The sequence below is a fragment of the Venustampulla echinocandica genome, assembly GCF_003357145.1.
Source record: "Venustampulla echinocandica strain BP 5553 chromosome Unknown scaffold_0, whole genome shotgun sequence".
NCBI classification, from domain to species: domain Eukaryota; kingdom Fungi; phylum Ascomycota; class Leotiomycetes; order Helotiales; family Pleuroascaceae; genus Venustampulla; species Venustampulla echinocandica.
In genome coordinates this window covers 2004048-2026855 of record NW_022474205.1, presented here as the reverse complement: position 1 = coordinate 2026855, position 22808 = coordinate 2004048, and the positions used below count along the sequence as shown (strand labels likewise).

The 22808-nt window shown below is 49.7% G+C and overlaps 9 protein-coding genes across 9 annotated transcripts; 4 read left to right on the top strand and 5 right to left on the bottom strand.

Moving 5' to 3' along the window:
* Positions 1-341: 341 nt before the first annotated feature.
* Positions 342-1186, bottom strand: BP5553_00624 (60S ribosomal protein L16; the record flags this gene model as incomplete). Its single annotated transcript, XM_032009247.1, has 3 exons — positions 342-480; positions 543-801; positions 1030-1186. 3 exons carry the CDS (start codon positions 1184-1186, stop codon positions 342-344), a joined length of 555 nt encoding a protein of 184 aa, XP_031873301.1.
* A 577-nt stretch (positions 1187-1763) lies between these two features.
* Positions 1764-2645, bottom strand: BP5553_00623 (Uncharacterized protein; the record flags this gene model as incomplete). Its single annotated transcript, XM_032009246.1, has 1 exon — positions 1764-2645. The coding sequence occupies one exon, from the start codon at positions 2643-2645 to the stop codon at positions 1764-1766; it is 882 nt and encodes a 293-aa protein (XP_031873300.1).
* A 516-nt stretch (positions 2646-3161) lies between these two features.
* On the top strand, positions 3162-3474 carry BP5553_00622 (uncharacterized protein; the record flags this gene model as incomplete). The annotated part of the gene is made up of 2 exons (XM_032009245.1): positions 3162-3337; positions 3384-3474. The coding sequence occupies 2 exons, from the start codon at positions 3162-3164 to the stop codon at positions 3472-3474; spliced, it is 267 nt and encodes an 88-aa protein (XP_031873299.1).
* Positions 3475-3885: 411 nt separating this feature from the next.
* On the top strand, positions 3886-4317 carry BP5553_00621 (putative Glutaredoxin; the record flags this gene model as incomplete). The annotated part of the gene is made up of 3 exons (XM_032009244.1): positions 3886-3937; positions 4005-4103; positions 4160-4317. The coding sequence occupies 3 exons, from the start codon at positions 3886-3888 to the stop codon at positions 4315-4317; spliced, it is 309 nt and encodes a 102-aa protein (XP_031873298.1).
* Positions 4318-4489: 172 nt separating this feature from the next.
* BP5553_00620 (putative Altered inheritance of mitochondria protein 18, mitochondrial) lies at positions 4490-5671 on the bottom strand (the record flags this gene model as incomplete). The annotated part of the gene is made up of 1 exon (XM_032009243.1): positions 4490-5671. One exon carries the CDS (start codon positions 5669-5671, stop codon positions 4490-4492), a length of 1182 nt encoding a protein of 393 aa, XP_031873297.1.
* Positions 5672-6585: 914 nt separating this feature from the next.
* Positions 6586-9148, top strand: BP5553_00619 (uncharacterized protein; the record flags this gene model as incomplete). The annotated part of the gene is made up of 6 exons (XM_032009242.1): positions 6586-6700; positions 6866-7056; positions 7107-7895; positions 7944-8660; positions 8711-8822; positions 8877-9148. The coding sequence occupies 6 exons, from the start codon at positions 6586-6588 to the stop codon at positions 9146-9148; spliced, it is 2196 nt and encodes a 731-aa protein (XP_031873296.1).
* A 1231-nt stretch (positions 9149-10379) lies between these two features.
* On the bottom strand, positions 10380-14293 carry BP5553_00618 (uncharacterized protein; the record flags this gene model as incomplete). Its single annotated transcript, XM_032009241.1, has 3 exons — positions 10380-11082; positions 11130-14195; positions 14253-14293. The coding sequence occupies 3 exons, from the start codon at positions 14291-14293 to the stop codon at positions 10380-10382; spliced, it is 3810 nt and encodes a 1269-aa protein (XP_031873295.1).
* A 1178-nt stretch (positions 14294-15471) lies between these two features.
* Positions 15472-19045, bottom strand: BP5553_00617 (uncharacterized protein; the record flags this gene model as incomplete). The annotated part of the gene is made up of 2 exons (XM_032009240.1): positions 15472-18578; positions 18625-19045. The coding sequence occupies 2 exons, from the start codon at positions 19043-19045 to the stop codon at positions 15472-15474; spliced, it is 3528 nt and encodes a 1175-aa protein (XP_031873294.1).
* Positions 19046-21115: 2070 nt separating this feature from the next.
* BP5553_00616 (uncharacterized protein) lies at positions 21116-21987 on the top strand (the record flags this gene model as incomplete). The annotated part of the gene is made up of 5 exons (XM_032009239.1): positions 21116-21130; positions 21175-21312; positions 21362-21660; positions 21794-21882; positions 21935-21987. The coding sequence occupies 5 exons, from the start codon at positions 21116-21118 to the stop codon at positions 21985-21987; spliced, it is 594 nt and encodes a 197-aa protein (XP_031873293.1).
* Positions 21988-22808: the final 821 nt, after the last annotated feature.

Genomic DNA, 22808 nt, shown 5'->3' with positions numbered 1-22808 from the left:
CCTGTGCGAAGATCTTGAGAGAATATTATTGTGATTGCTTCCAACTTCACGTAACACCAGTGACACGATCGAGTTGTTCTTGATTCTGATTTCATTTCCCTATGAGCGGCCTGCAAGACGAAAGCTTATACACAGCAGAGGCCCAAAGCTTCATCAGCGCTTTTTTCCCGATGATAGCAACCCTCCGTCCCGTGCATGATGTGTGATGGCGAACCAGCTTTGAGGCATCTCCCCGTGAGGGCAGACCAAAGCATTGACGAAGTTTGTTGGTGTTCAAAGGAAAACGCAAACACCCGAGAAATCCCACCACCCAGACTTTCCGAATATTAAACACGTAATGTCTAGTAGCCGTACTCAGCCAACTGCTTCTTGGTCTTCTCATCAACCTTCGCGGTCTTCTGGGCGTCGGCGAGTTGTCTTCGGGCCGCCTTCTTCCGGGCGTAATATGCGGCACCCTTAACCTTCCGTCTCTCCTCGAGTCTGGTACAGAATTAGCACCCCATTCCCATGTTCTCAAACCATCCTCCAGGAATAAAACTAACCTCGCAACAACATCCTGGTACTTCCATCCGACCTCGTGGCTCAGTCTACCAACTGTGCAGTACTTGCGGCCGGGCTTCAATCTCAGAACTCTCAGGGCTTGAGGGACAACCACTCTCTTGACATGGTCGTATGGTGGTGGGACACCCTCGAAAACCTTAAGTCTCTCCATGGCAGCGGCACCGCGAGCGGTCTTGTGCGGGATCATGCCACGGACGGTCTTGTAGAAGATTCTTGAAGGAGCGCGGAAATGGAAAGGACCTGTCGTGAATTAGACATCATATCCCAAATGCACCAGGGGCCACAGATTTGCAGCCTCGACATAGCGATGGCTTACCTCCTCGGGTTGGGTTGTATCGGGTCATCTTTCGGAGGTATGCGTGGTACTTTACTAAAATCCAAGAACAGTCAATCTCCGGTTCCAGTTGCGCTCGACCAATTTGTCCTCCGCCAATTCGATCGTTTCAGAGATATGGATGTATAACGTACGCTTCGCACGGAAGAACTCTCCAGAGATGTTAAGGGCTTCGCATCGCACAACGACGATCTTCTGACCGTTGAGGAGCTGCTTGGCCACAGTGCTTGCCAGCCGACCAAGTAGATGTCCCTTGCCATCCACGACGATGACGCTCTCGAAGGACGACATGATAAACAAATGTCGGAAGGGTTGCCGATATCCTCTACCTTCTAATGTCGGAAGGGTTGTCGTTGAATTCGATCTTGATCGGAGGAGGAATCGCGAAATTGTGAGGGTGAGGATTAACGCTTCGCCCTAGCGTTGTTTTAGCCGAACTCGGAGCCGCATTAATTAGGGCCCACAAACCCTGAGCGAGTTTGGAAAATCGAAAAAATTAAAAGCAAGTCTAAGTCAGTAACATGAATTTATTAACTTTCTTTTGGCATTTGGTCATTTGATCGGGTGAACTAGCTGAGGGCTTCAATATAGCGATAGGTGGCCTCGTAGTCGTAGTGGTAGTCAAATTGAAATGCACAACGCAGATGGCAAGCGGTAGATATCAAGACGAGAACAAATAGCTCTCTCGTATTAGGGAAATCCTACGTTGTCCCATCGGACATAATGTAGCCTATAGCTCTATATACCTACTTGGGTTCTTATACAAACACGGAATGCTGGAGCGCTCAATAACCGCCTCCTTTCCTGAGGGGAGAATATCACCCAATGCAAACAATTCGTAAATCCTCTATGAATCTGACGAGGAGAATTATGCCGCTACTTTTGCGTCTAAGCCATTCAGGACGCCCTGCGTCTCTTTTACCAGAGCTCGCCTCTTATCCCTGGCTTCATTATCGCCATCTGTCTCAACAGCATCCAGTTTCAGCAACACCTCGTTCATAATGGTCTCTGCCAATTTCGTGTGCTCAAAATCTCTCCTCTTTGGATCTTCTGGCGGTGCAGCAGTAAACTGAACGCAGAGAGGGAGGATCTTCGTGTGGAAATGCGAAGAAATAGCCTGTAACTTTGCTAGGGGTGACTGGGGCGTTGGTGGCGCAGGGGAGACGGTTCTCGAATTCGTAGAACTTTGGCCGTCTGCTGGTGATAGATATGGGTCACCCTTCTTCTTCCCCTTCTTCTTGCTCTTGCTCTTGCGAACCCGCTTCTTCTTCCCACTCCCTTCTGTCGCCTCACTACCGTCCTCAGAATCGTCGCTGCCCGCCTGCGGCTCTCCAACCATACAAAGGATCTCTGACTGATTCCGCAGACCGTAGTCCCGGCACGGCCTATAGTCATCCTTCAGCTGCTGCCCCTTATACAGCAGCTTGACCCTCCGGCTATCTGGGAGGTCCATAACCGTAGCGGCCCGCTCCTTCAAATCCCGAACCTGAAGCTTCCCATCCCCAATGCTATATGATGGGAATTTAATCGGATACGTAGTGCCCTTGTTCTTAATCAACAGGATATCATCTTCCGCTGCCATGGAAGGCGGAGGTGGTCGGTGAGGATCGTATGATGCGCCCGGCCGCTGCAGGTCCTCCGAGGTAATGTATGAGAAATCATCTTCTGTGACGTTTGGCGGGTAATTTCGGGATCCAAAGGGCGATGTACGACTGCTACCTCCGCCCCAGAAAGAGCGCCAGCTGCTCATTGAGATGATTGCTGTTGCAAGGAGGAGGACGATGCTGCCAGCGAGGGCACTGGGCGGAACGCTGTCAAGGCGTGTGTATCGGGCCGCGTTGGAAAGGTAGGTCTGCGTAGAAGGAGGGAGTTGTGAATATGCGGCAGAGATGTGAGAGAGGGAGGTATCGATGTAGTTCTGAAGAGGGTCTGGAAGGCGCTGCAGTATCGACGAAACGACGGCACCTTGCGATGCCGCTGCGTTGGAAGCCACGGTGACTGATGTAATTCTAGATCCCCGGCGATAGGGCGCGTATCACCTGTCTTAGTAACACTGGGCTTTTGCAGGATCGAGAGGACCACGTAGACATGTGAGGATGACTGCGCTCAGTAGTAATGTGATGGATGAGGACGGTCCAGTGTCCAGAGTCCAGAGTCCAGTCTGTCCCTAAGCAGAAATGTCTTGTCGTGTTTTCTTCAGCCTTGGCCCAAAGGAGTCGATTGGTCCGGATCGGGGGGTCGCCTATTCAAGACTCTGGGGGCCGAAATGTCGAATTTGTATGGGATAATGACCAGGTCATCCGTTCTCCAGGTTTCTTCTGGTGCATCACGAATTCAGGTCATCAATGCCTCTCCTACAGAGGGCGCACAATACGCAATTCCAAATGCCCCAAAGTGTCCACAGCTCTGCGACAACAAAGCCGCAGCGACTAAGCCTGATCTGTAAGCCGGAGGTTACTAATAATAATAAGTCTCTAACAGCTAACAGCCTTTCCTCTATTGCCGAGGTTGTACAAACCCCGTTACCACCGAAGGCCAGCGAAACCCCAAAAGAGTTCTCGAACACTGTCGCCAGTTAATTTATAAGCGCAGACGCTTTTGCGTCATTGCTGCTTAGATATCGGCTAGATACTGCAATACGCACTAAGGGAGGAGGCCCTGGGTCCTGGGAGTGCATCATTGCAGTTACTTCGTACTGTACTAGCAGGCTAGTTCAACCGTGCGGATCGTACCGCGCATCCCTCTTACGCCTTCTCTTGCACCCTTCCGCCTTCCACAGCGTCAACGGGTTAAAATACCTAATAGTAATCAACCGCCCTACCAATCCTGAGTAACAGCGCTATATTTCCCCTCATATTCCTTCGAAGCACTGTATATAAATATCCAGCAACGACCTCTTATTTCCTTTCCCCAAGTCCCCCCCAATACAATCGCCCACCATTCTCTTCCTACGCCGTTTATTTTCGACAACTTCTGTCAACCCCGCAAACATGTCTGCAGCAAAGGTCAAGGCGCAAAAGATCATCGAGGAGAACCCCGTCGGTAAGTCGCATTTCCGCAGTCTTCCTCCTTCCATACTAGAGATAATCGCTAACGCTGGATTGTGTAGCGGTCTTCAGCAAGTCTTACTGCCCATATTGCAAAGCCACCAAGGCCACTTTGGACCAGCTAGGCGCAAAGTACTTTGCCATCGAGCTTGACCAAATTGGTAAGTTGAACCCTAGCCCTGGGAAGAGAGTTTGGTGCTAATACATGTGTCCATAGATGATGGATCTGCAATCCAGAATGCGTTGAAGGAGCTCAATGGACAGTCCTCGGTTCCCAATATCTATATCAAACAGCAACACATCGGCGGAAACTCGGATCTGCAAGCCAAAAAGGGCGAGCTACCTGAGCTCCTGAAGGCTGCCGGTGCGGTTTAGAGGGGAGGTCAATTAGATATGAGATTACGGACATGCGTACCGCGATATACGGCCTAGTACTGATAGATGCATGAATATATCGAGAACAACGAATGGGAGGCAGTCCAAAGAGAAAAGTCGCGTTGTGATGTCTATTTAGGTGGATATTGTTCACCAATATATCTGTACAAAATCATACAACCTGTGTTGCCACCGTACCAACAGGGCGCTCCACAAATCCCATAACCCCCTCGACGATACCTTTCCTTGCCTCTTCACTAGCCACCTTCTTGCCAGCAAGATAATTCAACCAGATTCCCCGTGAAATTCGCTCATCAGCAATTTCCCCCAGTCTTTGCGCGCCATTCTTCCCGTCGTCATACCAGACTACCAACTTCCCTTTTTTATCTCGGCTCATAAGGACCTCCTTTTGCTTCGGCACGCTCCCTCGATTAAAGAGCGACTTGAACTCATTCATCGAGGCCCCGAATTGCTCATCCCCAAATTCCTCCTTGTTAGCCTGAGCTCTTGTGGTCAAACACCTAACCCACGCATCCCGCAGGTGATGGAAATCTGTATTCCTGGTCGGCACGATTCGAAGGAGCGTTCTTACTCCACTCTTCTTTAGAAGATCGTCCCATACACGTAATCCTTCCTCCGGATCGTACAGCATATTTTTGAGCTTCTCCTTCTCCCCTGCGACAAGTGCAGAAGCGCCCCCGTCAATCTCCCGAATCAGGGCCTTTTGAAGCAAGGCAATATCGTCCGTAGCCACGTACATGCCCACCATATAAACTTCCAGGCTCAAAATGCTGACTCTACGAACGCCTACCCCCAACAACTGATACTCGGCCAGCCGATCATCGTTCTGCCCCGGACCCATGCCATTGTCCTTTAAGCCCTCTCTCTGTTCGTCATAGAAATCCAGAATCCTAGGGTAAGTAGGCACCGTGGTATTCCCAGTCGCGACCGTATCGACTATCTCTTCCGGTTCCTCGCCTAGCCTTTGCACGATAACCTTTCGCTCACGGCCCAAAACTACCATGGGATCATCCGTCCGTCGTCCAGAATCGAGTTTCGTAGGTTGGGAAGGGAGATCCATAGCCTTGACAGTGACCCAGATGCCAACCATCCCAAAGATCCAGCCTGCAGCGGCGTAATAGGAACGCCTTTTGTAGTATGCACGGCGCTGCCATTGGAGTCTATGCAGCGTGATCGGATCAGGTCGATCGTCTGGAGGCGGGGGTGGTTTGGTGCCAAAAGTACTCGATTGACGGGAGAGCAGCGATTGAGAAAATCGGCGCGGACATTGTGATTTTGAGATGTGTTGAGGAAATGACCGCAAGGTCCGCAATGGGGGTACACGAGGAGGCATTGTGATTATGGTGTTTTCCTTCAGATGCAGGAATGGAAAGCCCGTGTAATAAAATGTAAATGGGTCGATACATCGAGAACTGACGTCGGGGCTTGAAGCCTTAGGCGACAAACGGTGGGGAAGTAAACAACCTTGTCACTCCACCAATAATAATGTGACTTATCATTCTCCAGTAGCTGAAAGGACGTATCGTAGAGAAACTTCTTATTGCTTTTGGGATTAGTTCAGGGGTTTGTGAGTCGTGATATCCGCGCTTAACGCCGTTTAGACGGCATTTTAAGACGACAACCTGACCTTTTATCAAATACTTAGGTGCTAAATATATAAGATTCAAGTCAGGCTGACTTGACCAGACGGAAGCAATGTAGAGTAAAGTTTAGCGGTCCGAGTGGTTCTTTTAGCTGTGGCTGGTTGGTTTGAGCTAAACTGTCATGTCTCACTCTGGTACCGATCACGATACCTCGATGTACTGAAAACGCCGAGAGCAGAACTGCGAATGGAGACATCATCCGTTTGCCTTTTGAGACCCATGGCTCTCTAAGTTACAGGAGGAGAAATAGTCACAAGGGAGACAAGTAAAAGATGCGGTCATTACCGCCACTGACTATCGTCGATCCAACAGCTTACCGAGGTTGGAAGACCCAAGTCTTACCCAGTATTGTGTCCCAGCGGCAAAAGGAGCGCTGGGCTTTTGCAGGCAAAGCCTTCACTAGAATGCGGTGACACATAGAACATCCGGGTTGTAATGTAATGTACTTCGTACACTGTTGTAGCGATAGTCGTGGCCTTCAAGGTTGGGAAGGTTTGGAGTTAGTCTTGCAGCTAGTCCCTTGATACTCGTATAACTACGGCAAAAAGGGTCTCTCACTCGCCTTTCTCAGCAGCTAAACAAGCCGTTCCGAATATAATCAATCATGAGACCTTTACAAGGCACAACTGACACTGCAAATAACAAATATTTACGTGCCAAAGAGAGTTTCTCAGAAGACAAAGCCGGAGACTCGCTCACTGGGACAAGCAAATGCTGCCGTAAGCGAGCCAACCATTTCGCCCTACTGCATGATGCACATTCACGTTCAATGCGTTGCAAAGCAGCTCCTCAGTCCTCGCCATCCTCGCATCACAAACCAGACTCAAACAACGCGCGAATCTGATGTATGGCCACGCTTCAAAACAACCGTTGTCAACCCTCAGCAACATCGCCTTCCGCACGTCGTCGATCCCCCAGTTCGAAGACGAGCGAACCCGCCCCCAGCATCAACAACATCAACACTGCGGACCTTGTTCCTAGCGCAAGGCTGAGTGACCCTTTCAGCATCTATCCCGACCTTCACCAACCTGCGATCCATTGTCAAGCAGGCCTGGATATCCCCGACCACCGAACCGTTCGTTCAAATTTATAATACAGCTACGAGGCCGTAATATCGTCGCCCAGTTTCCTGGAAAGGCGTATCTTCAAACCACCATCATGCGGGGTCCCGTTCCTACAATGGTGCCCATCAACACCAGTCCCTCTTATCGCCCCGGGCCGGACCCGGAGGGAGACTCGCAATCATCGTCAAGTAACTCACCAGCGCGTCAAGATTACGAGGAGTCGGATTTCTATGCCGGAAACAACGACTCCCAGTCCTCGATCGGGGTTCCTACATTCCAGGACATGGCAGTGTCCAGGGAAATCTGCGAGCCACCAGCCAACCGATTACCGGCCGAAGTTCTCATTGGGATCTTTTCGAAGCTCAACAACCCCCAAGACCTGTTGAACTGCATGATCGTGTCGAAAAGATGGGCTCGAAATTGCGTGGATTTGCTATGGCATCGACCAGCCTGTACTACTTGGAACAAGCATAGCTACATCTGCAGGACTCTTTCCGTTCCCGATCCATACTTTGCCTACCGTGATTTTATCAAGCGTCTCAATCTCGCTGCTCTGGCCGATAGTGTTAATGATGGCAGTGTCTCTCCTCTGTTCGTATGTACCCGAGTTGAGCGTCTGACCTTGACAAACTGCGACGGTCTCACGGACTCTGGTCTCATCGGCCTTTTGACTGATAGCCATAACTTGCTCGCCCTGGATATATCTGGAGATACCCAAATCACAGCAGCGTCGATGATGGCCCTGGCGGAAAACTGCCGGCGATTGCAGGGACTTAACATTTCAGGCTGCACGAGGATCTCCAACGAGTCCATGGTCGCTGTAGCTGAGAGCTGCAAGTATATCAAGAGGGTAAGTTGCCTTCCTGATCAGATATCCGGCCAGTGCTAACTGCAATAGCTCAAACTCAACGACTGCGATCAGCTCGAGGATTCTGCCATATTGGCATTTGCCAAACATTGCCGCCATATCCTCGAAATCGACTTGCACCAGTGCCGATTAATCGGAAATCAGCCAATAACTGAGCTGCTCACAAATGGCCGCTGTCTCCGCGAGCTCCGTCTTGCAAACTGCGAGTTGATCTCTGATTCTACCTTCCTCAACCTACCCCCGAATCAAACGTACGAGCACTTGCGGATATTGGATCTCACGAGCTGTGCGCGCTTGACCGATCGGGCCATCGAGAAAATTATTGATGTTGCCCCTCGTTTGAGAAACTTGGTGTTTGCAAAATGCCGGAACCTTACAGATGCTGCCGTCCATGCTATTAGCAAGCTTGGAAAGAACCTTCACTACCTCCACCTTGGTCACTGCGGTCATATCACCGATTCTGCTGTGATCAAACTGGTGCAGTCCTGCAATCGAATTCGATACATCGACCTTGGATGCTGTGTCCATCTTACCGACTTGTCTGTAACAAAATTGGCCTCGCTCCCAAAGCTTCGCCGAATCGGCCTCGTCAAGTGCTCTAACATTACCGATGAGAGCGTCTATGCTTTAGCACAATATCGTTCGCTAAGACAGGAGAGGCACCAACTGAGGGGTGATGATAATTTCTTTCCGAGCAGTAGCCTCGAAAGAGTACATCTGAGTTACTGCATCAATTTGACATTAAATGTAAGTATAATCGTCCCCCGTATTGACCATAAACTAAGACGTGCGTCCAGAGTATCGTAATGCTTCTTAACAACTGCCCAAAACTGACACATTTGAGTTTGACTGGCGTGCAAGCCTTCCTGCGGCCGGACTTGGAACAGTTCTGCCGCGAGGCACCCCCAGGTGGGTCATACCGTCCTGTCTTACAACCTTTCAATTTAACTAACATCCTCATAGAATTTACGGAGCATCAACGAAGCGTATTTTGCGTTTTCTCTGGCGCTGGGGTTGTCGGCCTACGCCAGCATCTCAGACACCTACCGGCCCACGGCATTGTCGACGATTTTGACCAGGAAACTGTTGCAGAGGCGGATGATGATCAAACCATGACGGGCATGATGAGCGCCACGGTCCTCAACGCCGACGATGATGCTGATGCGGAGGGCGGCGATGAGGAATTGGAGGACGGTGACCCCGGTGCAGGCGCCTTTGGGGGCTTGGCAACTTGAGACGCTTGCGATTGCCTGGATTTCGAGAGCCGAGAACGAGAATGTTAAAGTTCAGTATGGTGACACATACCTACCACATATGGTCTGTCTAGACGAAATTATGATAAGCAAGAGGGTGAAGGCTTTAAGCTTCCTCCGGAGGCACGCCTGACGGTACGCCATATTTCAAAGTATGCTACCAAGCGCCGAAGCATGTCGATACAGCCGCAAGGGCCAGTGGCAATATTACATCACGCTCCAAGACCCATGGCCAGAGGTCCTCTAGTGGTTCTCCAGGCAGAGGACGGTCGATGCAGCGTGGGTGCTGACGAAGGATGCACGGGATATAGAATACCCCCTCCTCGGGGACTACGATTCATGAATTAAGGCCTAATATTTCCCTTTCTAGAAGCTTATCCTTGGGCTACCTTGTCTGCTTTGCGTTCGCGGGTTTAGAGCGTGATTCTAGCTTCTTTCGGAGTTATATGATTTGTGAGACTAGTTCCATCACTGGAGTTTCATTTCGTTAAACAAACAATATACCCTTATCCTGCTCTAAACCAAAGTGTATAAGCCGTCCCCATGGCGTAATCACTAGTTCCCTGAGGGGCCAACCACTACATTGTCGACCAGCTTACAAACCTTAAATCTAGCCAGTCTGGTATTGTAGCCCACCGCAGTAGAAGCACTACAATATAGGATATTCCCACACCTCTGTGTAATTTCTTTTCCCCGCGCCTTTAAACAGCATATTTGCGCCTCCCCGTTTCACCCAAATTACCTAAGTATTTGATCATAGCACCGACGACAGTATCAAAAGTAATGCTTATATTATTTCTTTCATATATGGGGGGTTTCATGAGTTATTTGATATTAATATTAAATCGCTTTCCTGATTTAGCCAAGTTCTCCATGCTTGATATCCTTAAATCCCCTATCCAGTAGTCTATTGAAGGAAAAAGAAATGGCCTTGTTGCTTAGTTTTTTATCCCGGCCCCCCCACCTTTTTTAGTTTTCCGTATCCGAATACACCTCATACATATTGTCCATTCATTCATGATAGTAGCTAGTCCTTGGGAGAGCGTGAGCTGCTCCCAATTACGGTGTCCCGCCGATTTTGTTTCCCAGAGCCGGTCTGGTCGGAAGAGCTGACCTGGGTATTTTGAGTACCGATTTTTGTGTTCATATCTCTGACGTCTTTGAAAAGAGGATCCCCTTTCCCCGGAATCGGATCCGTTCCGTGGCATCTCAATTAATCCATCCTCCATCCCATCGCACCGCCATACCCGCCCCTTTGCTCCTTTGTAAAGTCCTCCAACATCGATCTTAGCCCCCTCATCGACACTGGCTTCGTCAAGTACAGATCAATTCCACTAGCAAATGCCTCCTGCCTCGTGGTAGGATTCGCCGCCCCAGTCAACGCAATCAACCTAGCAGGTTCTAAACCCTCGTCCCGTTCGAATCGGCGGATATGCCGAGCGCTATCGATGCCAGACATGACGGGCATGGAAATATCCATGAGAATGACATCGAATTGCCCGTGGCAGTCCTTGTAGGAGTTTAGGGCTTCGAGACCGTTGACTGCGGTACTGTGGGTTATGCACAATTTGCGCATGCTGGCAATGAGCAGTTTGAGGTTGATTTCGTTGTCTTCAACTAGGAGGACGCGCAGTTCTTTTCGCGGGGTATCCGGAGCGCCCTCCTGTAGGTTGTTTTTTTCGGCTAAATGATCATCGGAAGCTGTGGGATGAATAGGAGTTGGTTCCGTCTCCAAGTCTGTTGTTCCTGTTGCTTCTGCTTCAATGTGGTTTTCGGCAGATCCGTTCATCTCCGATAGCACAGCTAATTTGGGTTCTTCTATTTGTGTAGGGCTATGATTTTCATGGTTATGACCATTATGACTCTCATGACAGAATGCGTTGTGGAGAATCTTGGCAACCTTCTGTGGCCCATACCTAAATGAATGTTAGAAAACTCCCAACAGAAGTAATAGAGCACATACGGTTGTTGAATGTAGAATATCCGGAACGAGCCATAGGTGTGCATCTTCGGGCGGTAATTATAACTGGCGGATAGCACGATGGCGATTGACTTGCCCGATGCTGTGGGGCGCTTGTGATCATAAGATTCTAGGATCTCCTTGATAGCTTGATCACCACGTTCAGATTCCATAATGGCGATTAGGTCGATACCAGAATCGTCGTCAACTGCTGATGCCGAGCTGGGTTTCATCCCGAACCAATCGGTTAACAATTCGTGAATGGCCGATTTGAGGTACATGGCGGCCTCTGTCTCAGGAGCGAGGATGCCAGTTGGTGTTTCTGTGATGTCGGGATATCTATCGAATCCTGCTAGGTGGAATTTGAATGCCCTGGTGATGCTGGCCACTTCGCTAATGATATTTGTGTCGTTCGCTTTGACAGTTGGATTTTGTGGTGCGAGGGGAAACTGGACCGTGACTTCGGTCCCCGTGCCCAAGTCGCTATCCAAGTGTATTCTGCCGCCCAAATCTTGCACAATATGTCGCACAATACTCAGACCAAGGCCAGTTCCAGCAGCCATTGGGTCTTCCTGAGAAAAGGGCTCAAAGAGCTTATGCTTCAGATACTCGTCTGAAATCCCCATTCCTGAATCATTCACCTTCAGTAATAGTGTAGTTCGAGCCTGCTTATTCCGTGTCAACCCTTCGTTCTCAACTTCGAGTGAGACTTTCACAAATCCGGTTTTGGTATATTTCATAGCGTTGCTGAAGAGGTTCATTAGGATCCTACTCCACGCGCCACGATCTATCTCAAATTTCCAGTTAGGATGCCACTTGATATCAGTGATAATTGTGATTGGCGAAACCTTCGAGGTATCTGAATTTCGCTTTGAGGATTGATTAAGACCAGATTGGCTCATGGTTTGGCCGGCATATATGCTCTCAATTACCTCTTCGGATAGAACCATAATATCCGCTGTACCATCATCTCCATTATCATCTGCTAGGGATTGCTCATGAGGCCGCTTCTTTTTTGGCTTGGCGGCACTGCTCGACTTTTTCGTTCGAGTACTTGATTTTCTGTTGACTTTCGAGAAGTCGAGCACATGATTGATAGTATCTAGAAGTACTTTCCCAGAGGCATGGATATTGTTCACCATATCCTCTTGGTCCTCTGTCATCGAGGTTTCCTGCAAGAATTCTACACTGGCCAAAACCCCATGCAGTGGGGACCGCAGTTCATGCGAAATGCTCGAGATGAAGTCGGATTTCATCTTATCTAGCGCCTGCGCTGATATGCGGGCGACTTCTGCCATTGCACTATCCCCGAAGGCGGCCAGATAAGTAAGATCCTCTGTGGGACACATCGCTCTCGTGGGAGAGGATGACCACACCAGCGTGCCAGCATACCACCGCTCTCTATGTTGGTCCCAAAGTGGAAACCAGAAGACACTTCGTGCCTCCGGGAGAACACTCACGATGGCCTTTGCTTCAGCTTCTCTTGAGTGCCGCTTTCGAAGTGTTTTGGAATCTGACTTGCCTTCCGGTGAAGGGTTTGTTTCACTGTGTGAAATGTAACCATCTGCATCGAAGTTGAAGACCTTCCCATGGGGATATCGCTTCAAAAGCCGTCGCATTACAGCCTCAGGGAGGCGTTCATATTCTTCTGGGGGTCGGTGCCGGCGGAGACTTGAACGCCGACGAGTGCTATAACCTAGGATGTTACAACACTTCTCGCTAGGGCGCTCAGTACAATCGGAGTCATTCTTCCCACTGAAACGAACCTTGGGCGGTATCTTCTGGCCGGGCTCGTCTTCACTGCTGGTAGGTGGTTGATCCCTATGAAATTGTCCGGGTGCTTTCTCGTCCATGATATCCCTATCAGAACTGGCACCAAAAGTTCCAACGCTAGCATCAAAAAATATAACGCCTTGAACGCCGATAGCCTCCCTAATGAGGTTGCTGGCTCGAGAAAAGATATGTTTTGTTTCGCTTGACACTAGGGCCTTTTGGAGCTCCTTCGAGATATCATCTGATAACTGAGGGGCAGCTGATTCAAAATTGCCGGAGTGCCTATTTTCACTATAGTTGGTAGGCGCCTCTGACATATTGTCTAATGTGGTCACTGAGCTGTTATCTTTCCACGACCTAGAAGTCAGGGTGGCCTGGGTAGTGACGGTATTAGACGAGGTAAAATGGCTGTCTCCTCTTGGCAGCATTGGCCTTCCATCGCCGATGTCAGCTTTGGAGGGAGCAGAGGAAGACGGTGTTCGCGATACGCATGGAGCTAAATCATCATCTGGCCAATGCTCCATAGCTTTGGCGAGGTTGTTGACAGGATCTTGTACGCCAAACTCCGCATCTGCGAGGTGGTCCAGAGGAGCTGCTTCTCGTTTTCGGTATCTGATGAGCGTCACTTGTTGATGCTTATGCCCCGATTCCAACCACCAGTCCCTCAACGATGACTTGCCCTCGATAAATAAGCCGATCGCCTTAATCATTCTCTCCGCCCGATACTGCTTGCGTTTGAGTAGGCCAGCCTCGAGGTAGTCCATCACCGTCACACCCACGTCCATCATGAATTCGATCTCCGACTCGGTCAGGCCATCACGGGGTTTATCGTCCGCGACAATATAGTTGCCTATCACAACTAACGAATTTGGCGTACGGAGGGGAACGGCGGCAATAAATCGCAGGTACGGTGTCCCAACGACTACGCATTTCTCCTTGTATAAATCATGCTTTGTAAGGTCGTTGATGACCACATATCTGTCATCGGTACTGGTGAAGTGTTTAGCTAATTCAGCTCCTATTGTTGTATGCGTGTTTGTGGGACACTTGAATGCCCCGACCCCGTGCCATAACTCATCTTGCTGGTCATTATCCCGTTGTAGAGAAAGCTGCTTCCCTGATTCAGCCAGCATATAATCCGTGACGGCAGTGGAAAGGGTGATAATCCCCCGCCTTGCATCCAGTCGCTGAGCTCCGAGCTGGGCAAATGCGGTCAGGCATGGGTCGTTCGAGGCTTTCTTGACCCCCTCTTCGCCAGGTTTAACAGTTGCAGCTTCGGCTTCGGGCTGGTAATAACTGTGAGGGCACAGGTGTTAGTTGGTATGGCATTGGAGACCTCACGAGACGACCGACCGGTATAACTCCCGCTCGCGAGCCGCGGCTGAGGTTGGCATGGCTGCTCCGCTCTTCTCTGCTTATGGAATGCGCGGAAAGATCAACGAGAGCCTGGAGGACAGACACAAAGCACTGCCAACATCGTACGAAGTACTCGGGTTCGACGACGAGAGACAGGCGATATTGCTGAAGGACAACTGCAAAACTCTTATGACCTTGTCCGTTGTGGCTCTGCCCGCCGATCCAGACCCCTCTTCGCTTCTGCACCGTGAAAGATCAACTACAGTTCCAGCCCATGCATATATGCAATGCACGTAGGACAAAGTACATACCAGTCCCTTGTATTGGTGCACGGCGTACGGTGCTGAATAATTAGGGCGTAACAGCGGGCGGCGATCGACGTTGCGGTAGCACTCAGCAAATGGGCAGGGCAAGTTCCATCTCTCGATGTCTGCGGCGGTTGGTTGTTGGTTGCTAGCTGCTGCTCGAGGTGAACGTGATGGAGGTTATATTTCTGTTTATATATAGTGGACAGACGCTGGGCGGGCGGGGTTATATGTCAGATCTGGATTACGGATTCTGGACGATGGATGAAGGTCCGTTTTGCGTGGTTCACTGCCCCGCAGACTCTGATAATGCGACGTTGGGTGCGTGGCTAGCAAATAACGACAGCGTGAGAAACTCTGCGAATAGAATCGAGTTTGGCAGCTGCACATTTACTACGTACAGACCTTTCGTCACTCTAGCTTTGCAAATGGATTGACGCTACTGGGTTCTATTCTTTCATACGGCCAGTCCTCAGGAGACTTTATCTTAATCCGGAATCCCGAGGGTTATGGCAGATAGGCACATAGGTTTATCACATGCTATTAGCTACAGTAGCAATACGGACGAAGTGCTTCATATATCGAACAGTAATATATATTCTCATCATACAATACATACTATTTGTTGCCTAAGTGTCATCTATCTAATAAACAGTATTACAAAGTCCTCGGTCGGTTTATATACATACCATGGTCATGTCGAGCCCGCCAAGTCTCGATGCCTTCCGTCCCAAGCCCATATATATACAATAGAATCCCTTCCTAGAACTCCACCCTCACCATCCCCCCGCCTTGTTCCTCCCCCCCAATCCTTCTATGTTTCCCTTTTTAACATTAAATATTAGAAAATAAAAATAACTGCGTCCGGGTCTATAAATATAGAGCTAACCCGGGTTGTCTGCAGGCCTCACTCAAACATTCCTACTAGCGCGCGCCTGCATCTTCCTCAGCGCGTCTCGATGGATATCCAACATATCTCCCCTCCTCATCCGCTCATCAAACGCACTCTCGAACTCGCCTCTCCTCTGAGCCTCCAAGGCTCTTCTCTGTTCCTCCACCTGTCGTTCCTGCCACAATGCGCTCCTCTGCCTCTCGACATTCATCTTTGGCACGGCGGTGTTTTGCATATCCTGCATTATGCTAGCACGGAAAGAGGCGAGTTGTTGCTCTCTCGCTGAGGGTGAAGGAGCGGATGATTGCCGAAGGGGTTGATGGGAATCGAAAGGAAGGGAGGGCTGTAGGAGGGTTGCCGCTGGTCTTCCAGTTTGGTGGAGGGACGATTGTCGGATTAGCTCTCGGCGGGCGGAGAGGGAGATATTATCGTCATCCTCCATGAGGATAGGCTTACTCATATTATTTTGATAATTATAAATCGAGCCAGCATCGCTGCCGGCTCTTGAGGCTGACCGGCTTTGATATTGTGATTGGTAAGGCGAAGAAAAGTTTGTAGACAGTTCTGGTGTTGAAGGTAGGGGAAATTGTGCGGTTTGATAGCTTTTATTACGCATCATAGAGTCTCGCTTCCCAATTAAGGTGTTGGTGCTTCCGAAGGGGGCGTTCTGGGATGGATATAAGTTGCCGGCGGGAGGGGTATGGGGAGCGAAACTCTCCTCAACGGGAGACTCCACAATTGGCTGGGGAATTGCTGGACTTGACGATATACGGAATCTATTGGAGGCTGACTGAGACTGAAGAGATTGTTGTGACACGCTTCGTGAGAGTGTATTCGCTTGAGGAAGCGAGCTGGTACCACTGTTGGGTACGAAATTATTAGCTATGGTCGGGGTCGAGGCCGATCTCGAGAGAGCTAGAGGGACGGTTTGGGAGGTTGAAGATGATGGCCTTGGTGCTAAAGGAGAAGCTTGTTCGGCGGTCTGTTGAAGGTCTTCTACATTAACCGGAGCCGGCATCTCGATAGTGGAGGAATCCCCTTCGTCAAGACCCTCCTCTAACTTCAGTTCTTCCACCTCAGGAGTCTCGGCATTGCTGAGATGTTTAGCCCACTCGTTAGTTCGATAGGACATCGCTACGCGGGGTAACGGGGCCGGAAGTCGATCCTTGGTGAGGCTCATACGCCTCGACTCGGACGTGGAGGTAGTTGATCGGGCGGCTCTTGGGGTTTTAACCTCATTCGGCTGGGTCTTGATTGCGAGTTCCGCGTCCTGCATAAGGTCTCCCTTGGGATTCGGATCAGTACCCGATATAAAAGACTGCCGCTTGCTTAGATCCTCAGCTTTCTCCCCCCGTAGGGTCTGAGAATCCGGCGTGGTAATACCGACTTCTGCCTGTCCTGTGGATTTATTTTCCGTACTCCCAACCGTCGATTTAGCACCTAGGTCTAATTTTGCGGCCTCCAGTTGATCCTCTCTCGGTGATGCGGGAAATTCTTCCACTCGAGACTCATTCGTATTAGGGGCCTCGTCGATTGAAGAACGTGGGCTTCTCTCTTCGTCGCTAAGCCCGTCTATAGTAGCAGCAACCGAGCTTGCCCGGTCGTCATCGACTTCATAGGGAATGACCAAATCCTCCGTGCTTTGTCCGTGGCCCATGGAGAACCGTTTTGAGCTTCTCGGCGATGGACTCAAAAGAGACCGTTTGGATAGTCTGCGCATAATCGCTGAACCAGCAGAAATCCGGTTGGATTGCCGTGTTGGTCGGCCAAGTTCCTCCTCATCCTCTGCAAGAGCGACGACGGATGACCGGTCATCTTCTACTTCGCCCACTGGTACTTTGAATGGTAGCGGAACAATCTCTGGCGTTCGGGAGTTCCTCGTAGAAACTGGCGGACTTGATGTCCGACTAGATAGTCTTTTGGATGGTGTCCTTTCGAGACGTGCTTCCCCATTGGAGCCTACAAGCCAAGCCTTCCCTTCTTCAACTAGTGATGCATGGCTCTGTCGATTTTGCAGGGGCTCTATTATATTCCCGTTCTCGACGAGCTCCGGAGAAGATCCAGGAAATGGTGTGACTTGGACGTCAGGTATGCCGGTATCTTGGCTTTTATTCGCCATAACAAGCCCGATCGGTGTAGCCTGCGTGGGCGAAGGCATCTGTGACATCTCAATTCCATCTTCTCTTGAGTGTCGCGTTGAAGTCACGATGCTCATTTGGCCTTTCCTCTGACTCTCCATATCCCCTACGCCAGAATCCCGGTGTGATGGAGCTGAGGGCATGTCAGCTTGCTCCTTATTGCCGTATGCAGCCTCCCACTGGCTTCTCTCTCCCGCATTGAGATTCTCAATCCTCCTCCCCACGTTTTCTTCCTCTTGCTCCATAACACGCTCATCATCAAGTCGTTCAGCCGCCCGTTGCTCACGGCGCTCTTTAATGATTTTCCAAAGCTTCATCTGTGATATAATCCCCATTAAGAATATAACAATAATAACTGCAATCTCCACTCTTATACCCCTCGTCAAAGGATAAGTATCAGCACCAAGTGGAAACAGATTAGGATTCAGGTCCCAAATCCATGCCCAGAACTCTTTCAAGCCAGCCCTACTAAAACAGTCAATCCCAATTACTACCACAGTAGCACCGGAAAATGAGATAGATCCGATCAACCCATATGGCCGTGTGTGGTGACTGAAAGATGTTGCAAAGACAGCAAGAGTGAATGCCGTAATAAATATGGCCTTGCCGCTTGTTGCGGTTAACAGGCCACCGGCCTTCAATGAAAGCAACCACATGCTAAGGGAGAAGCCGCCTAGAAGGCAACCTAACCCTTCAGTCATGTCTGCAAAAACTATGGCACCTCCGCCGAGAATCAAGCCAGTCATAGTCGCGGCGACAACATAGGCTCCCTGAACAGCATTTCCGACTGGCAGATTCATGACATAAAGAATGAGAACGGTAACCGACAAGCTTGCTAGGTAGGCTGCAGATAAGAAAATGTGTAGCAGTTTGTTTTTTATCCCAACAAGAGTATAGACAACTCCGCTGATCATCAATATGGCTCCCGCCACTCCAAACCCGGGAGTTACGCTTGGGGCGATGGGCAATTTATCCGGTGTGGTGGTTGCTTTTTGTTGTTAGTACAAAACCTCAGGAATAGATACACAACATACAGTTAAACGCCGAGGGATTGCCGGTGGAGGTTGTAGCTGCCCCAATGATGCTTGGGGTCACCACAGCTCCTGTGCTTGATGTCGTGGCCGAATTAGAGATTGATTCCTCCGTTGGACTAGCCGAGGAGGCATTTGTAGTTGTCCTTTTTGCAGTCTCACTAATCGTCTTGTCAGGGGTATTGGCCGTGGTAGAATCGCCCCCATTATTCCCTGAGTTGTTCCCTCCTTTCTGCGATGACTCATTTGAGGTTGTAGCTGGTGAAGATGGAGACACCGGAGTGACAGAGGTAGCCACAATTGATTGATTTGGCGAATCGTCGCGCCTTTGAATGCGAACTCCCCGTCTGTCTGCCACAGCAAAATTGACACAGAAGAAGAGCAGGAGAACTGCCAAAACCTTTGGCCCTTTAACTTGAACCATGTTGGAATTCTGTGAATAGACTATCCCCAGGTTTCCATAGAAAAGAGAGGATGACAGTAGAAGTGCTCAGGCTATAACGAGCGTGGGCAGCATTGGCGCAGATCCCGCTGGCGTTGCTTCTAGATAAAACGAGTGTGAGGCAAATGATGGATGAGGTTGAAAAGAATGTTTGTGCCGGAAGGACAAGGTCGTGGGAAGAATTAGCCCTGGTCAGAAAAGAGCTTAAGAGGTGGCTCTAGATCGATAGCCACGAGGATCACAAGGATGGGAGATGGTGATCTTAACGAGGGTTATTATTGAAGGAAAAGTCAAAGCTCGAGGCGCAAGGCAGCACTCGAGTAGGAAAGAAGTTTTAGGGAAGAGGGGGATGCTATGAGAGATTACAGAAGTACTAATGCTCATGCGGGACACATCTGGGCACACCTCATCGGGTTTAAAAGCAATCGGAGGCGCATTATCGGCTAGTTGGGATCAGCCAGGGGCAATTGAGGCGTCCGCCGGTAGACTGTGCACGGCTGGGACGGATAGGGTACCTGGCAGCTGATAGCCTGATAGCCATCGAAATACCCCGGTAGCTGGGCTCCGATAAACACGGCCTTCTTCCAGTCTTCAAGCTCACCCACATCATCCTGCTTCATATCCTAGATGGAACTCGCACTGATTGGCGCTTATAACGAGAGAGAGAGACACAGCTCATCTCGCCTGAGGGCTCGCGGAGATCAATTGGATGTTAGAGTGCCCCGTACGGTTCGTACCACAACGTGATGCAGCGCTTGTTGACTTAAAGACCGGCGGACAATAGGAAATTGAGATGATCTTAGAATAACTCCATGGTCCGTTCTCCAAATCCATGCCTGTTTTTGACCATACTGTACAGGTAATGTTAAAGCTTTAAAAGCCCCGGTACCAGGGGCATGGGTAATCCCTGGTACCGGCAGCACCGGTATCGATTTGACGCACTCGGAAACTCGAACTTGCGGTGATGTGATGAACGCCCATATATGCATGATCAGGGATGCCGATTGTGACCAAAGATGTCCCGACATTACGAGTGGAGCGTCCGCGATACCTGTGGATGTGGCACTTTGCTTCTTCTGATGATTGTCCTCATGAGTTGTCGTTTTTCTGCAAATTCTGATCCAGCGAAATTGTTGTCTGACATATGCATTAATTGTCAAAGCGAATTATTACCACATTCAGACTGTTTCGCCCTCAGCATCGTGGCGGAGTACGGAGTAGTTGGCGCTGACCTTTTGAAGCCTCAACGGAGAATTAGAAGCCAAGACGTAGCGGGAGATCTAGTCTTGTACAGATTCAGCAGTGCAATCTTAATCTTCGCCCTCTACGGGGTTAATATACCATTTGAGGCTGGTGTAGCAATGTCGGGTAACGCTGCCACCGCCGCCAACCATCCGTAACAGCCCACTTGTATGGAGCAGCTGGGCGCAAGCTCCGTCCAATTGTTGGCCAAGCGTAATCGCGTCGAATCGTCGACGCGTTCCATATACTCGCGCCAGACTTGCGTTCTCTTTCCTAGTTCCAGAGGGCATCTCGGTCAGCATGTCCCCGAGCCCCTGAGCCTGAGGAGACTTAGGGCTGACCACTTGCCAATGCCTTCGTCAACGCTCGAGTCCTCCTAGGAACAATGGTACGGGGTACTTGTTTGGACTTGGATTTGGCTTGGGCGCATCTGCCGTGCAATCACCGAGGATGTGCTTCGAGTCTTCAACCTGCATGGACTGTACCAGATGATGTATGAGAAGGTCAAGGTTGAGAACGGTACTATCTCGTGGGTACTTCGTATGTGGTGTGACTCGCAACCGGTGTAACGCAATAATTGGATCGATACAATCAATGTACGGCGCTGATAAATCGCATATATTGATTCCTCGCTCGACCGGAATTTCTCTGGGTTTGAAGTTAATGATCGTCCCTTGGTTCGGCGCCGGTGAGCTTCCCCTCGTGTTTTCTGCTTTACGGTTGGAAACAACAACATTGCTCCGCCATGTGAACGGACGAAGAGGCGCATATCAATTCAACCCATTGAGGTTGGTAGCTCGCCCTGTCAATATGTACTTCGTAGACGTATTTTGCATGAAAGCTCCAATTTCCTGTCGGTCACATGATAGGACTCGCTTAGAACCCCCTTGGACAATACCGTAACCTCGAGCTCGAGTCGCGATGCGACGATAGGAGAAAGTCATTCAACTCGTGCCTCGGATTACAACACCATCAGCGCTATCCTCATCACATTACCAAGTATCTCGGTAGGTCCTCAAGACCCCTTTTCACTTTGCACAATTAACCGGATTCCAGTCGCCTCCTAATCCCGCCTCCAAGATGTCGTCCTTCCTCCTCCGTCGCGCCGCAACCACCACTGCCCGCTCGTTCTCCACCTCGGCATCGAGACCAGCATCCTTCGCAAAGATCACAATCGTGGGTCGATTGGGCGATGTCCCAGAGCTCCAAGCTACAAGCACCGGCAAGGAGCTCCTCAAATACAATGTAGGGACAAGCTCGGGCCCCAAAGACAACCAGCAGACGAACTGGTTCAGGGTGGCCTCTTTCTTACCGGAGGGCCCACAGAGGGATTATATTGCAGGGCTAGAAAAAGGGTACGTTTAACCATCTGGTTTGTGGAAGAGCGGCTACATGGATATGCATGCCGACCGAACGAGAGAGCATAAAATAAGGCCTTGGACTGTCTTCATTCAAGGAAACAGGTTGGCTAACTCAAATCACTCGTAGAACACTAGTTTACGTTGAGGGTGACGTCTCGATAAATCAATACCAGGATGGCGAGGGTGTCACTAGAAGGAGTTTCAACATTGTGCAACGTAAGCTTTCTCATTGCTGGTCCGGTATACATAATACTCATTTGCCCCACAGGAAAATTAGAGGTGCTTGCTCGCAAGAGGCAGCAAGAGTCAGAGGAGATGTGAGAGTGACGCTTTTCAGACACGATATCCCGCCACCTTTGCTGCAAGGCCACTTTGTACCACCCCAAATCAAGTAATCAGGCGCTTTCTATTCATGTACGATTCGGATCTATATACTACTAGGAATGAAGATCAAAAGATGGAGGATCTTGTGCCAATATACAAATACAACCCTTCTCACCGCTTCTTCCCTCACTGACATAAACGCTTTTTTAGATAGACGCTTAGTATTTCTTTTATCTAACTCTAAGACTTATACCAGTCAACGAAAAGTCCACCTTCACGCCATCTTACACAGTAAGCTCAGAACCCTGTATGTGTTACGTTTGTCATCGGATTCATTGGTTTCTTTTCTTTTAGATTGTGTACCATTTATCTAGTAGGGTTAATATGCACCCCTTTTATGTCACGAGAACGTGAAATTACTTTCATCAACTCAAGTCTCTATCATATCAGCTCTAAGCTCAACTAAGAGCCTTCTGGCAGGCGACGAGGTTGAATGTCTCAAAAGCGCCGAGAGATCCAAATAATGAGCGGGCGCGAAGTGGTTAGATCCCCCAAAATCATGGAGGAATAGGATCCAATGGTGGTTTTCGTCATTTGCTTCGATCCCTTGCTGTAAGGAAGGGGAGCAGGTGCTGTTCTGTCTAATCAGATGGGCCTTGAGATGTGTCTTTAAAGACGCCCTCAGAGAAATCATATGTCTTTGAAATGTTTTACTGATAATGGCGGGACACAGTAACATTCACGGGGATGATATGATTCTCCACTCAAGCATGGGCAATTTATTGTCTATTTGATTATAGTTGTTTGCAAGGGGGGAT